The following is a 12,894-nucleotide window of genomic DNA, read 5'->3' on the forward strand; positions in this document are numbered from 1 at the left end:
GTGACTCACTATACAAACTATGGATTTTATTCAGTATACTGTACATCGATTTACAAACAGAAATTTAGAGTGCATACTTTAAGACAGAAGGTGTTCAAATAAACAACAGGAAATACTGTTAACAGTGTAGATGACATGAGAAATATACACATTGAAAAATAAAGTTTCTTGATCATGTTTGTAAAAAGGTCAGATGAGGCCATGATACTATACTATTTCATTCCGTAAAGTCATTCAGTGGATGAACCCGGTTGTGGTAGTGGCCTGTCACACTCCAAGTGTTGCCAGAAGTAGACGTCCCACAACAAATATGAAGCCGACGACAATGTGTTTGGGTGCCAGGAATCCGGCGGCACTCCCTGTAAACATCAGATAAGGTTTTTCACAAAAGAGATTAAACATTTTGAAATCTCTTCACATCTAAACTTATTAGCAATTCAGTTCTTTCTGTACTATTTTTCCCCTCATTATGAGCAGGAGCCTATTCCAAGTGACTTTGGCCAAAAGGTGCGGTACACCAAGGGCTAGTCACGTCATGTGAAAAAAAATAACCATAATAATGGTACAATTATTATAATCGTTAGTCAACAAATTTAGAAGATTTCCTATTCCAAGTGACTTTGGCCAGAAGGTACGGTATACCAAGGGCTAGTCACAAGTCATTTTACTAAAAATAACCATAATAATACAATTATGATAATTGTTATTGTCATCAAATTAAAAAATTTTTAGAGGCACAAGTAAACATTCCTAGATTATTTTTTGTGCTGATTCCAAAGCTAACCCCTCTTTCCTTTAGCACATCAGGTAAAAGTAATGATAACAAGTAATATAGGGATATTATTATTATTATCATCATAGTATTATGTATGAATTCAGAGTTGAGTTCATTAACAGGTGGGACATTTTTTCCGAGACGTCATAGTTATGACATTAGCAACAAGTGGGATATTTTTTTGGAGACATCATAGCTATCAATTAGAATAGATGGTAAAATCTGTAATGTGCAAGCTTTTATAGGTCAAACTAAAAAAAAACAAAATTTAAATATTTCAGACACCTGATGTGGTAGAATTTGACTTGCTTTAAAAAAAAAAAATATTGGAACACTCAAACTATTTAGGACTGCATACATCCACATCTATTCACATGGATCATTTATTTGAGTTACACTTGAATATTTGATTACGTGATGCAAAGTACACTTACTGAGATTGCATTCGTCTGACTCTCGGAAGCTGCCCATTTGTTCACTGGTTTGGACAGCTGTCAGAAGCTCTTCACTGACATTACCTTATAGGAAAAGACAACGTTCAGTCACACAATGGGCAGCAGACTAAAACTCATGCAAAGCGATATTTGTCCATGATCAGAATAGATCTAGAGCATCTTGAGAATTAGAATGCAAATAAATTTGGTATTCTGTGGAAGATTTTTGTGATAATGGACAAATTTCAAAATGACTTTAGAACTTCAAACAAAAGCCTATAGTTAATTTGTGCTATTCATTTGTCTTATTGCATGCAAAACAATAGCATACCTGATATCATGTAGCTTACTCGCTGGCATCTTCCTTCAGCTTCAGGCACGGGAGAGGAACCCAAGATGGTCACTCTTGCCATTTCAATTTGCAGGACAGTAGCAACACGACTGCGGAATTGATATCTGGGGGGAAAAAGATCGGGGATTAGTGATACGGATTTCGATTGCTGTGATAATGTCTAGGTTATGAGAAGTGAAGTTGAAAGTTGAAACAGTATTCCACTGTATGACTTCAAATAGGGAACGTTGAAATTTTTATTGAATACAGCATGCGAGTCATGTAGATCTAATACAAACCGGAATACGCGTTACAGTAATACCGACTGTGGATGTTTTTTTACTGACCTGCTAAAGTTTGTAACTCTGGGGAAGGTCTGGTCTGCAAAGGGAGATTCTGGGAAAATGTCAGCGCATGCAATGATGTCCTCACCATCCTTCAGCACGAAAGATCTGTTGACCACTGTGAATATATTATAACAAACTTATTTTTAGGGCATGGCTTTTTCGCTTACCTAAATAAACAGAGTGATAGTGTCTCAGTCTCATTCGAAATACACTCAAGGTTTACATCTGAGTTAATTATTAGCATGTGGACAAAAGCCATTTGGTGGTTGCTTATGGGCAAGGTCCTCATGACTCAGTTCTCACCTGTGTGATCCCCAGAAAGTTGAATGATGCTATCAGTGTAGAGCTGTCTCTCCCTCAGGCTGACTGCACCGTGTCTTCCAGATAACTCCCCAACCACACAGCTCAAAGGATAGTCAATAGAGCAGCTAGAACTCTTCAAAAAATGAATATAAAGTTATGTGTTTGTCATTATCAAGTATAGATTAGCTATCACACTTGATGCTTTCGAGTCTTACCATTGATGTCATGTTGAAAGGGTTATAGGTTCCCTGGTAATTGTTACACTGGCTGTTATCAGTGGCGCTGATAAGGTTATTTGATATGAACAGTGAAGCCTCAGTCAGCTGCAAAGAGACATGAAAACAAAAACAAGCTCAAGCTTTGTTTTTTTTCCCCTGAGGAGTGCATACTTCCTTCAATGAGTATTTAGCAATAAAAACACCTGTCATCCTTAATCTGGAAGACTTTATCCGGAAGACTATTTCTCATTGACACGTAATTCCAAGCAATTTATGTAGGTCATTGCTTTCTTAGTCATCGAGCATTTCAAATTAGCCCTATTGCTCTTTGAAATCAGGTCCTTGACAAGTATAAAATATTACAAACTTGCACGTCACTGGACTACCAAAATCCTGCTCATCAAAACATAGAACAAACAAAAGTAAAGCAATAATACCAATGGTAGGGTATTAACTTGAAATGGGGGAGGGGAAGTTAAGCTATCAGTAGTGCAGCATTTACAGTATTAAAAAAAAGAGGGGGGGGGGGTTGTAAAATTGTTGAAAGGACTCCTGGATAATTGATGCAGCCAGAGTAACGTAACTGAAGGGCTGATGGTCAAATGTTCGTTTACTTGCTTGTAATGGTGCATATTAAATTAAACAATTGCTTCTTATTTACTCAAGTGTATCCAGGTATGTAGGTCACAGCAAAAAGTCGAACAAAAGTAATTATTTTGTCTCTATGGAATGTTTTACCTACATATCCCACTGCTCAAAATTATCTCTGTTCACGTAGATTGGCAAAGGAAAAAAAAAAAAAAAAACTACAGACAGAAATTGTACCAAAGCACAAAATAAGTTTTTTTACTGTTGATTATGTACTATATCCATTTCATAAATTTGGCACAGCATAAATGCTTCTGACCTACTTTTATGTCACAATTGAATTCTTAATGTCATAAAAACTACACCATTTTTAAAGTGAGTCTTTACGTCAAACAAAGTTTCAAATATTCCCATATACAGCGGTGTGAACAGCCAAGCAAGCAAAACATCTGTACGTGTATGCAATGCTTACATTTGCAGATCGTAGATTCACCTCCAGGGTGGTATCACCGCTACTTCCATCAGGAAACATTTGCTGGACCTGGAAGAGATCAACCAGAGATAGATGTATTAATTGCTTATTCACAGAAAGCATTGCCATCCTTCCCATTTTTTTCTTGCTCTGCATGCAGAAGGAATTCTGATTTAAAGAAGTGGTTCATGTTAAATCATTTTGATTGTCTCCAAGCGATCACCTCACATGCAAATACAACTAAGTTGTTAGCTCTTTTCCATAGATGCTGTCGGGCTCAGCATGGTGCCTCAGGAGGATAGCTGACATGCACAGCTGTTCTCTTTTGCGCTTCATGGGAGCATTTAGATTCTTACTGCCAGAAATGGATGACAAGTTAAACTGTAGATTTTTATTCTTTACCTCCCTCACGTAACCTACGGTACCACAAGCACAATGCAGTCTCACATGTTTTTGTGGCAGCTTGGCTCATGTTAAGTTACAGCTGTCAAGGACGACTGAAAAAAATCACATTTGTGATCACTATGAAAATTTTCTACATAACTAGTCCGCTCTACCCGGCGGCTGCAGATGCTGAAGACTTATAATACTTACCATTCTGACTGTCCCATTTAAAGGGCCATTAAACACAGCCGTGGAAATGATCCATTGTCCATCTGTATTTCTCTCCGCAGATACGTCAGCGCACTGCATTCTGTGAAAAAAAGTGCATTTTAATGCGTATCAATTAAAGGTCTGAGAAAGGCCTATTTTTCACACAATATTTTGAGTGACCTAATAAATGGAGACTTATGTATTATAGTATTAAAACAAGGGAATTCTGTTACAAAGGACAAGCCACTCTACTACACCTGACTGCCTTCGAAAGGAAAGTAAGCTCTATTTCTATCCCAGCAGGTTTGCCTGTGTGTTGAACACACAATGCCTATTCATGACAAGTCGTACAAGAGCCAGAATTTTGTGAAAAAGAAAGAATATCATCTCCCATTACTTCTAATGGTAGTTAGCCTTTCTTTCAGTTTTGAGAGCACCACCTTTCCTTGCCCCACCCTTTATTCATTCCAATTATTTCACACCCTTTATGGATACACACCCATCGACATGTGTGCTCACCTTGATCCATTGCTGCTGTAGTGAATCACAACAGATCTTCCCACAACGCTGTGGGGCCCAGTTAGTGGTAGGTTGCTGTCGACATACATCTCCTGTGACTCATTCAAGTCAGTCAGCAGTCCAAATTTTCCACTGATATCGCCAATCTCATACTGGTCAACAGTGCCATTTCCAGGTGGAGGGGACAGTGTGATGTTGACAGACAGTGGGTTGTAGTGTCCTTGAATATTTGCAGCGGAACACGGTTCTGTGCTGTTTGGTGGAATGGGCAAAACGTGAACATGGTAGCCACCGGCCCTGGCGTTCAAGTTGGACAAGGACACAGCTATATTTGTGGGGCCATTGGGGACAGATTGGTATAACTGAATATTTCCAGTGGTTGAGCCAGGGCCAAACCAAGGTCCTAGGTTTGCTTTGGGTACACGCAGCATAGTGATATTAGCGCAGGCAATCCTTGGGCCTCCTCCTTCCGCCTGATGGATGACCACAGAACGACCAATGACGCCCGAGCCTTGCAACCACGAAGTGACATCAGTGAAGAAACTTTTCGCTTCGACCCCGCCAACTGCGGCACTGAAGTTAAGGGCACTGTGTTTATTCGAATAGTCGCCGACTTCACAGGAAAGCGGATTGGATGGGCGACAGTGGAGACCATAACTGCTGTCTTGTGTGTCAACGTTAAAAGGGTTCCAATGACCTCCTGCTGTGCTGCAGCGCGTCTCATCATCGTCCCGCTCTGAGCTGATGGGGTACACGTGGATATGCCAGTTGTGGTTTATGGTCGAGGCCATTGTCGGGTTTCCATATGACAAAACCACAAAGGTGGATACATCAGAGAGGGGGTTGTCCTTCAGCTGGGTGAACCACATTTCACCAACTAATGGACTCCTAAAGGTAGCTCTGGCTACAATGACTTCACCGGGATAGCCAATGCTGGCGCAAACATACCTGGGACCATTTGGTTCGTGAATCACAATGGATCGGCCAACAATGCTATTCTGTCCAAAAAGAGGTAAGTGAAAGTCTTCAAATGTCACATTCACTTCATTTAGAGTTGCGAGGGACATATGCTTGGAACTGAGGTCTCCAACCTCGTAAAGGTCATGTGTCGATCCAGGCCCAGTGGGGTATGTCGGGGCTGTTGTGTTGACACTAAATGGATTCCAATGGCCACCCAAATTGTCATTAGAGCACAGGTTAGAAGAAGATGACCTGCCTGAAGGAACAGGAAAATTGTGGACATGAAAAGGACCCACCCTGCTGCGCAGGTTACTCAAGCTGACCTCCACCTCTGTCCGATCAAAAGGGGAAGCTTGACGGAAGCTGATGTATCCATTTATTCCTTTCATATCAAATCGGGCACTAACTTGTTTCTCTGGTACACTATAGATTTGAGCACATATAAAGGTTGAAGCTTGGCGAAGGATGAGAAACGCTGTGTTGTCATCATAGTCACTTAAGTCCAGGCGAGATTTCCTAAGTTGCAAGGGAGTTCCAATCTCGACGACACTTAGATTTGTTAAAGCTGATTCATCTAAACTACCAAGAAGAACGTCGCAGCTTGTAGTTGAGCTTACTGAGCCAAAGAGTGTCATGTTGGTCGAGGATGCATTGACTTGACCAATTGTAACAAGATCTAGGAGGAGCCTTGAGTTGCTTAGTCCGGCGTTTCGACGAATATAAACATTACCTGCAATCCCTCCAGTGAACCGAGCCTGACTTGTCAAGACTGTTTGACTGCGACTTACAACCGTACAAACACGACGGTTGTCGCAGGTCTGCAAAGTCAGCGATAGATCATCCAGGTTTGAGCGCTGATCAAAGAGACTTGACACACTGAAGCTGGCATCTGACGTGGGATCGGCAGTGAATGTGAAAACACTAGAGCCAATGTTTGCCTCTGAGCACGGATCAACAAAGTGGCCGTACATGACGGGAAACTCAGTGAGGGAAAGGTTGATTGTACCGCATGATCCAGCACCAGTGACGTTGACAGTGGCCGTCAGTGACGTTGAGTCAAATTGCACCTGACCTAAAACTCCACCCATGTTGATTGGAGCTAGAAACTGAACACTGGAGGCGGAACCTAAAAGAAAACACATCACACCAAAAACATTTGGTTGGGGAATAATAGTAGAAGTACTTTTTTTTTTTTTAAATCTTTGATCAGTTCAGCATTCTCACTGGAAATTATACAGTACTTGTATTAGAGACATTTTTTTTTTTTACTACCACCGAGATTGATGAACAAAATAATTTCAGTCAATAATTTCATTAATTTTTAACATCATTTGTCAACCACTAGCTGTTATTTCTCCAAGTAGCCTACATGAATAATTTCTAAACCGAAAATAGGCTTTGTGCCAATATATTTTCATACCGTACTCGAGTCATCATTTAATTTACAGGTTTTGCGGGATTATAATGTCTTGCATTTATTCTCAAAGTTCAACACATTTAACATTTGAAAAAAAATGCATTGACTGAGAGAATATATATATATATATATACCAAGTTTTCAAATACGCCAATATTTTTTTGCTAAAACCCCACAGATCACAGAATTTAAAATGAGAAATTACACCCCAAAAATAACTGCAGCATTGCCGAACAATAGTTTAAATCAAGACAGTTCAAATAGCAAATGGAGATCTTGACGTAATAATCCCAAATAAAGTGCAATAACAATCTTTGATAAATATAGAAATAATGGAGATAGTTAATTTTGAATAATTTCCTTTTTTTTTTGTCTTCCACTCAGTTGCGCCTGTCTGGTATAAACCATCTGTCCATTTTTTTTTCCACTTATTCATTCTAGGGTCAGGTCACTGGACAACATTTTTTTAATTTTTTTTTATTGCATACAATGATTGCATTAAATTAATCATGTGAGCACAGCACTTCCACATCTCTATAGACACACTTCCACAATTGACATGCATGCAAATGATAAAAAGTAGAAAATCCGCAGCCAATTCTGAATGAGACTTTAAATGTTTTTTAAGCAAGAAGCCCTTTTGTTTACACGCACCATCCTGTGAGCAAAATAAAGTACTCAGTAATCTAATTAAACAATTAGTCAAACAATTAAAGGTTACAAATAAGAGCCTAGTGACAACACATTCGGTTCTGGAAAAGCTACATTATACTCACCAGTGAAGCTAATTAGCAGAGCAATCAGAAGGCACATAGTGGCAGGAGGGCAAAAGTCAAATGAAAAAATCTGTGCAGTGTCTTGATGTGAAGTGTGTGTGGACACAAGTGCATTCTCTAAGAATGTGTCCTGCGTGACTGGTTTGCAGAAGTGTACAGCTCTCTTATACTTCAATAATTGTGCCATCTGTCCTTGTCAGCCTGTGATTGGTTATCAGGGCTGTTTCAGCTGTGTTGGTTAGAATAGGGGAGGGCTCAAGGCAGTATGGATGGAGGTGGCTTCCACAAAGAGCAAAACGAAAGCATGGGAAGACAATATGCTCAATTGTTCAAGTACACTATATACATACATATGCCATTGTCGATGTTACTGTCATGCTTCATGCAAATGGCTTCAAAAAAAAAAAAAAGGAATAATTCAGATGGGTGGGGTTGGTTTACATTTCACGTTCACTCCTCTGGCCAGATGAATAGAGGTAGAAGAAAAGTTTCTCAAAGCAAAAGGGTGAATTTGTTCGGGGATTTTTGTCGAATGTTTGAGGTGTCTTGCTGGGATTTTCTTTTTCCTTCCACTTCTCAGAGTACGCGTCATCTGTCCTTGTGACTGAGCCGAGGAAAGAAAATGATGGAAATAGGAACATGTTCTAAAAATAGACACCAATGGCCCATCATTTTGGGCTGTTTGTGGTAGGCCATACAGTTATTTACTTACATACCCTAGAGTGCATGTGAAGTGGATCAGGTCCTTCATTTGCTTTGTTTGGATCACTGATTGCTGCAGAGGCTACACTTGTTATGTGACTATTTCTGTGCCACTGCGGGTTTGCTGACTGCTATGGTTTGCACTTGAAAATATGCACTGTAATAACAAATTGTTAAACTCGCAGAGACATCGCAGTGGTGTCATCTGAATGTACGTACGTTTAAATCAGAATCAAACTATTTTATGTTTGAGTTTTGGCAAGTTTCGGAGATAGTATTCTAGTCTATAAGGAATCCTTAAACAAGATCTGCCCTGCGGTAGTATCCAAAATGTTTTAATCTAAACTGTTTTTCTCCCATATTCTAAAAAACATGCATGGGAGGCTGATTGAACACTCCAAATTGCCCGTTGGTATGAGTGTAGGTGAGAATGGCAACCAGCTCACGGTGTCCTGTACCGCAAACCTCATGAGGATAAGCTGAATGAAAGTTGCCATTGTCAAATAAAAACAGTAAGTGCATCAAATATGAGAAAATGAACAAATAATTCAAAGCCAGAAAAGGACTTGTGTGTTGACTCACTGGGTGAGGTCCAAATAATCAAAAGCATCTCATGCAGTACATTTGTACGTAGCTAGTACATGTCACCGTATAATTAAAACCTTAATGTGTTTTTTATGATTGTGATTCAGCAAAGAAATGTTTTAATGAATGAGTCCCACCTATTCACGTGAATTCACAGAAAGATGCCACACTCCTTTCTGACTCATCCTAAATTAGAAACTCAATGAGATTCTTTTTCGTTTCCACGTTAAGTACTGTCATCTTATGTTTTTAGTGTAATTTGAACAGTTTGAAACAATGTTTTGCTTTTTTCATGTTTCCAAATGTATTCGTTCTTTTCACACATGTTCGAATCTTGAAAAACGTTGCATTAGAATAAGATGTGAATGATATTTTTATGTTTGAATGCCAAATGAAAAAAGAGCGCTTTATTGAGGAGGTTGTATCCCATTTTACAGAAGACCTCAGCTGTTTTAAAAGCGCACTTTACTCAATGTTTATTCTACTTGTCTCCCCACTGACACCATCTGAGGTGGTTGTGCACTTCGATCGACAGTTTCAATTGTTCATGCCCTCTAGATGGAGCCAGTACAGCATATTTCAATGCGTCCATCTTCTCAAGCTTGCAGCAAAACTACAATACCAAATACAAAAACGGATGATTTGTTATTTTGATGATTGTTTATTACTATTATTGTTTTGATCATTTTTATTCTATCACGTACAATGTGTTTATTTAGTTGGTTTTCTGCTGAAATCACACAGTCTCCTAATGTCTGGAGGCTTTCCACAGATCCGTAACAATCCTGAAATGATCATTTCTAAAAGTAAAGCCTCCATTACAACTAAAAATAAATAACACAATATCTTTACCTTTGTCAAGGCTGAAGATATTGTTTCTTTTTTCTTGACTGGCTGCAAGATGCAATTAAAATCATTTTGTCCATCTCGTACCTTCCATCATGCTTGCTATCCCAGATGAGTTTGGGCGAGAGGTGGGATATACCCAGGAATGATTAGTCCTACAAAAAATAATATATTTATACTAGTGGTCTCATTCACTGAATGTGCAGATATTCAATTTATTCCTAGTGGCCTTTTAAGTGTATTTAAAAAAAATCAGAATTTTCATTCTCGAGACCTTCACTGCATATAGGACCCACATTGTGAAGGATAAAGAAGTTCAGATGATGGCTGGAAGAACAGATGGACAGATGGATGAAGGGTTTACAATGGCATCTATGGTCATTGGCTCCCTGGCCTAACATTTGACCCGCTTTTCATGTGTGAGTTTAAGAAAGTGTATGGCTTGTACAACCGGTTGGTAAAAGTTAATTTCAAGTAACTGAAAGCAAAAGTAGAATATTCCTGTCAATACATAAATGGAAAAGAATGGAATGCACACTGCATTGTTTGGCATCTAGACGCCGATGATAATTATCATTCGTGGAAATTGTATTTTCGTAAGTCTTGTGCTTGAGTGTGTGTGTGCGCGCGCGTATCAGTGCTCAGCTCTTCCTATCACCGAAAGAAAAAAAACAACTAAATTTTAGAAAAGATTGCGTGTCAAGTCACCTCACTTCATACAAGCTCATCAAATCCAAGGGTCAGATCATATGTACAAACGACAAAACTCGGTGGAATCATATTAGATGGAAAATGAAGTGGATTTTTTTTCTGCTCCCTTGATCAACTGGAAGTTATATACTGTAAATCTAATGTGGTTTAAAGACTTTTAAATACTTTGACGAGACAAACATGCCTTTGGGTTGGAGAATGATCCCAGTGGGTTTAAAGTTGGATGTGAACAGAGGACAGAGATGACTTCATCATTACCTCACTCTGTGCTGCTTTGCGCGGCCTTATCAAAACCACGTGGCTCTCCATGCTATGCACACTGCAAAGTGATTGATTCTTAGACACTGTTTTCTGTGTTTTATTATGTTGGCTGTGTGTTTTATCATGTTAGAATGTAATTTGTATCTCTGGGGTGATAATCACCGCATGTAATTCGGTGCTGCAGCTTTGGTTCACTTCCCAAGAATTTTTTCGCAACGGGATGTTAAACTCTGAATATTCTGGTGCTTTAACATCCTGTATAGCCTCCAGCAAATCGGTTTCTCATTCCGCCATGTCAACGATGTCTTGAGCATGCAGATTTTGAAAGAATGAGAAAAACAGCTAATACTGGTGGCAAAGTAAGCCTCCTGTGTTCAAGCCCTCAATGGTGCAAAAAGCCCAAGTGCTTTAGGCAGTATGCATCTGCAAAAATATCATAGTCCAGACAGATTTACACTGTGCATCATGTCACAAGAATAGAAACCTTTGAGACCAAACATAAGGGAAAGAAAGCCAACAGGTGGAAGTCTTAGCCTATTCCCCAACTAAAGCAAAGTATGTTTAAGAGATAAGAGTTTAATAGATTTTGTGTTTCTCTGTAGTTTTATTCTATGTGGAAAATGTCCATGACCCAATATGAGGCTTGATCACATTTTTTGTTTTTTGACAGATCCTTGGCCTAACAGCATGAAACAAAAATAAAAGTGGGTGTGGTAACCTGATCTGCTGCCAACTCTGATTTTACAATCCTGAGCCACACAATTTCCAGTCATCCATCTCAGGTGCATTCAAAGCTGTCATTTTGAGTTTGTAAATGTGAAACCAAAAGGAGAATTGTCGCTGCCACGTGCAATATTTCTATTTCGACTGTTAAGAAAATAATGCATAAAAGAAGGTGAATTTACTTTTATAAATTATTATTATCCATCCAAATAATTCACCTCACCTGAAGGTGAATTATTATCCATCCATTTTCTATGCCGATTGTCTCCACGGGGGTTGCGGGAATTATTATTATATTTAAATATTTATTATGATCTACAGTACCAGTCAAAATTCTGAAAACACCCTCCAAATCAGTGTTGTTTTTTATTATTTAAACAGCATTATGACTTGAATTGTTTTTTATTACTTACACACAGGCACAGGGAGAACATGCAAACTCTGCACAGGACAGACCAGAGCCTGGATCAAAATCTGCACCTCTGAACTGTGAGGTGAACCTGCTGACCAGTGAGTGGAGACGGAATTATTATTATTATTATTATTATTATTATTATTATAGACGCTGATAAATCACTTTAGATAGCAGTGAGCCAGGCTATTATTATCGTGGGTATGTAAAATGTTTGCGCCTCAGTTGCCCCTTATCTAACTAGGTCAGCTTGTGTACCAAATGTACCTCACAGTCCAGTCACTGAGATATAACCCTGTCAACAGTGCTCAGTTTTAGTTCTTGTAGCTTGTTCATTATTCATTTATTTTCAACACCACTTCAACATTTGGATTGTGTGTAATGTTACCCTGTCTGCATCCATTGCAGCCTAGTCATCCTGGAAGGGGGATCCTGCCTTCTGTGGTCTCTTCTCAAAGTTTCTCATTTTTCCCCAGTTGGGGTTTTGTGAGTTTTTCCCTTGCCCTCCTGGGAGTTGACATCAGGGGATGTTGAGAATAATTGTCAATTTTGTCCGTGTGATGGCCTTTGAGACTTGTCTGTGTTTAAGGGCTGTATAAATAAACTTGACTTACTACCTTACTTGACTGAGCTAATTAATTGTAATTGCTCTAGATAATGTTCAACCATTGGCTTGCGGTGTACATTTAAATCTGGCATTTCTATTATCCATCCACCCATTCTCAACAGCACACCACAACATTGTTTTCAGCTATTTAATTGTAATTGCTGTAGGTCATGTTCAACCGATGGCTGGCGGTGTACATTTAAATTTGCATCTCACGGGTCAGACACCTCTATTAGGAACCTACTGCATATCTTTGTAATGTCATATTACATGGGCCAATATTGCAAAATCAATATATTTTTTAATTTATTCT

The 12,894-nt window shown here is 39.1% G+C and overlaps 1 protein-coding gene across 1 annotated transcript; it reads right to left on the bottom strand.

Annotated features, from left to right (window-relative positions):
- Positions 1-11: 11 nt before the first annotated feature.
- cusr (Copper-only SOD repeat protein) lies at positions 12-7,897 on the bottom strand. Its single transcript, XM_085912286.1, has 10 exons — positions 7,735-7,897; positions 4,582-6,667; positions 4,063-4,162; positions 3,469-3,537; positions 2,406-2,513; positions 2,191-2,323; positions 1,888-2,002; positions 1,541-1,665; positions 1,210-1,293; positions 12-359 (listed from the first exon to the last, which is right to left on the bottom strand). Exons 1-10 carry the CDS (start codon positions 7,769-7,771, stop codon positions 268-270), a joined length of 2,949 nt encoding a protein of 982 aa, XP_085768412.1. The 5' UTR covers positions 7,772-7,897; the 3' UTR covers positions 12-267.
- Positions 7,898-12,894: the final 4,997 nt, after the last annotated feature.

The sequence above is a fragment of the Syngnathus leptorhynchus genome, chromosome 5, assembly GCF_054491065.1.
Source record: "Syngnathus leptorhynchus isolate UIUO chromosome 5, UIUO_Slep, whole genome shotgun sequence".
NCBI lineage: Eukaryota > Metazoa > Chordata > Actinopteri > Syngnathiformes > Syngnathidae > Syngnathus > Syngnathus leptorhynchus.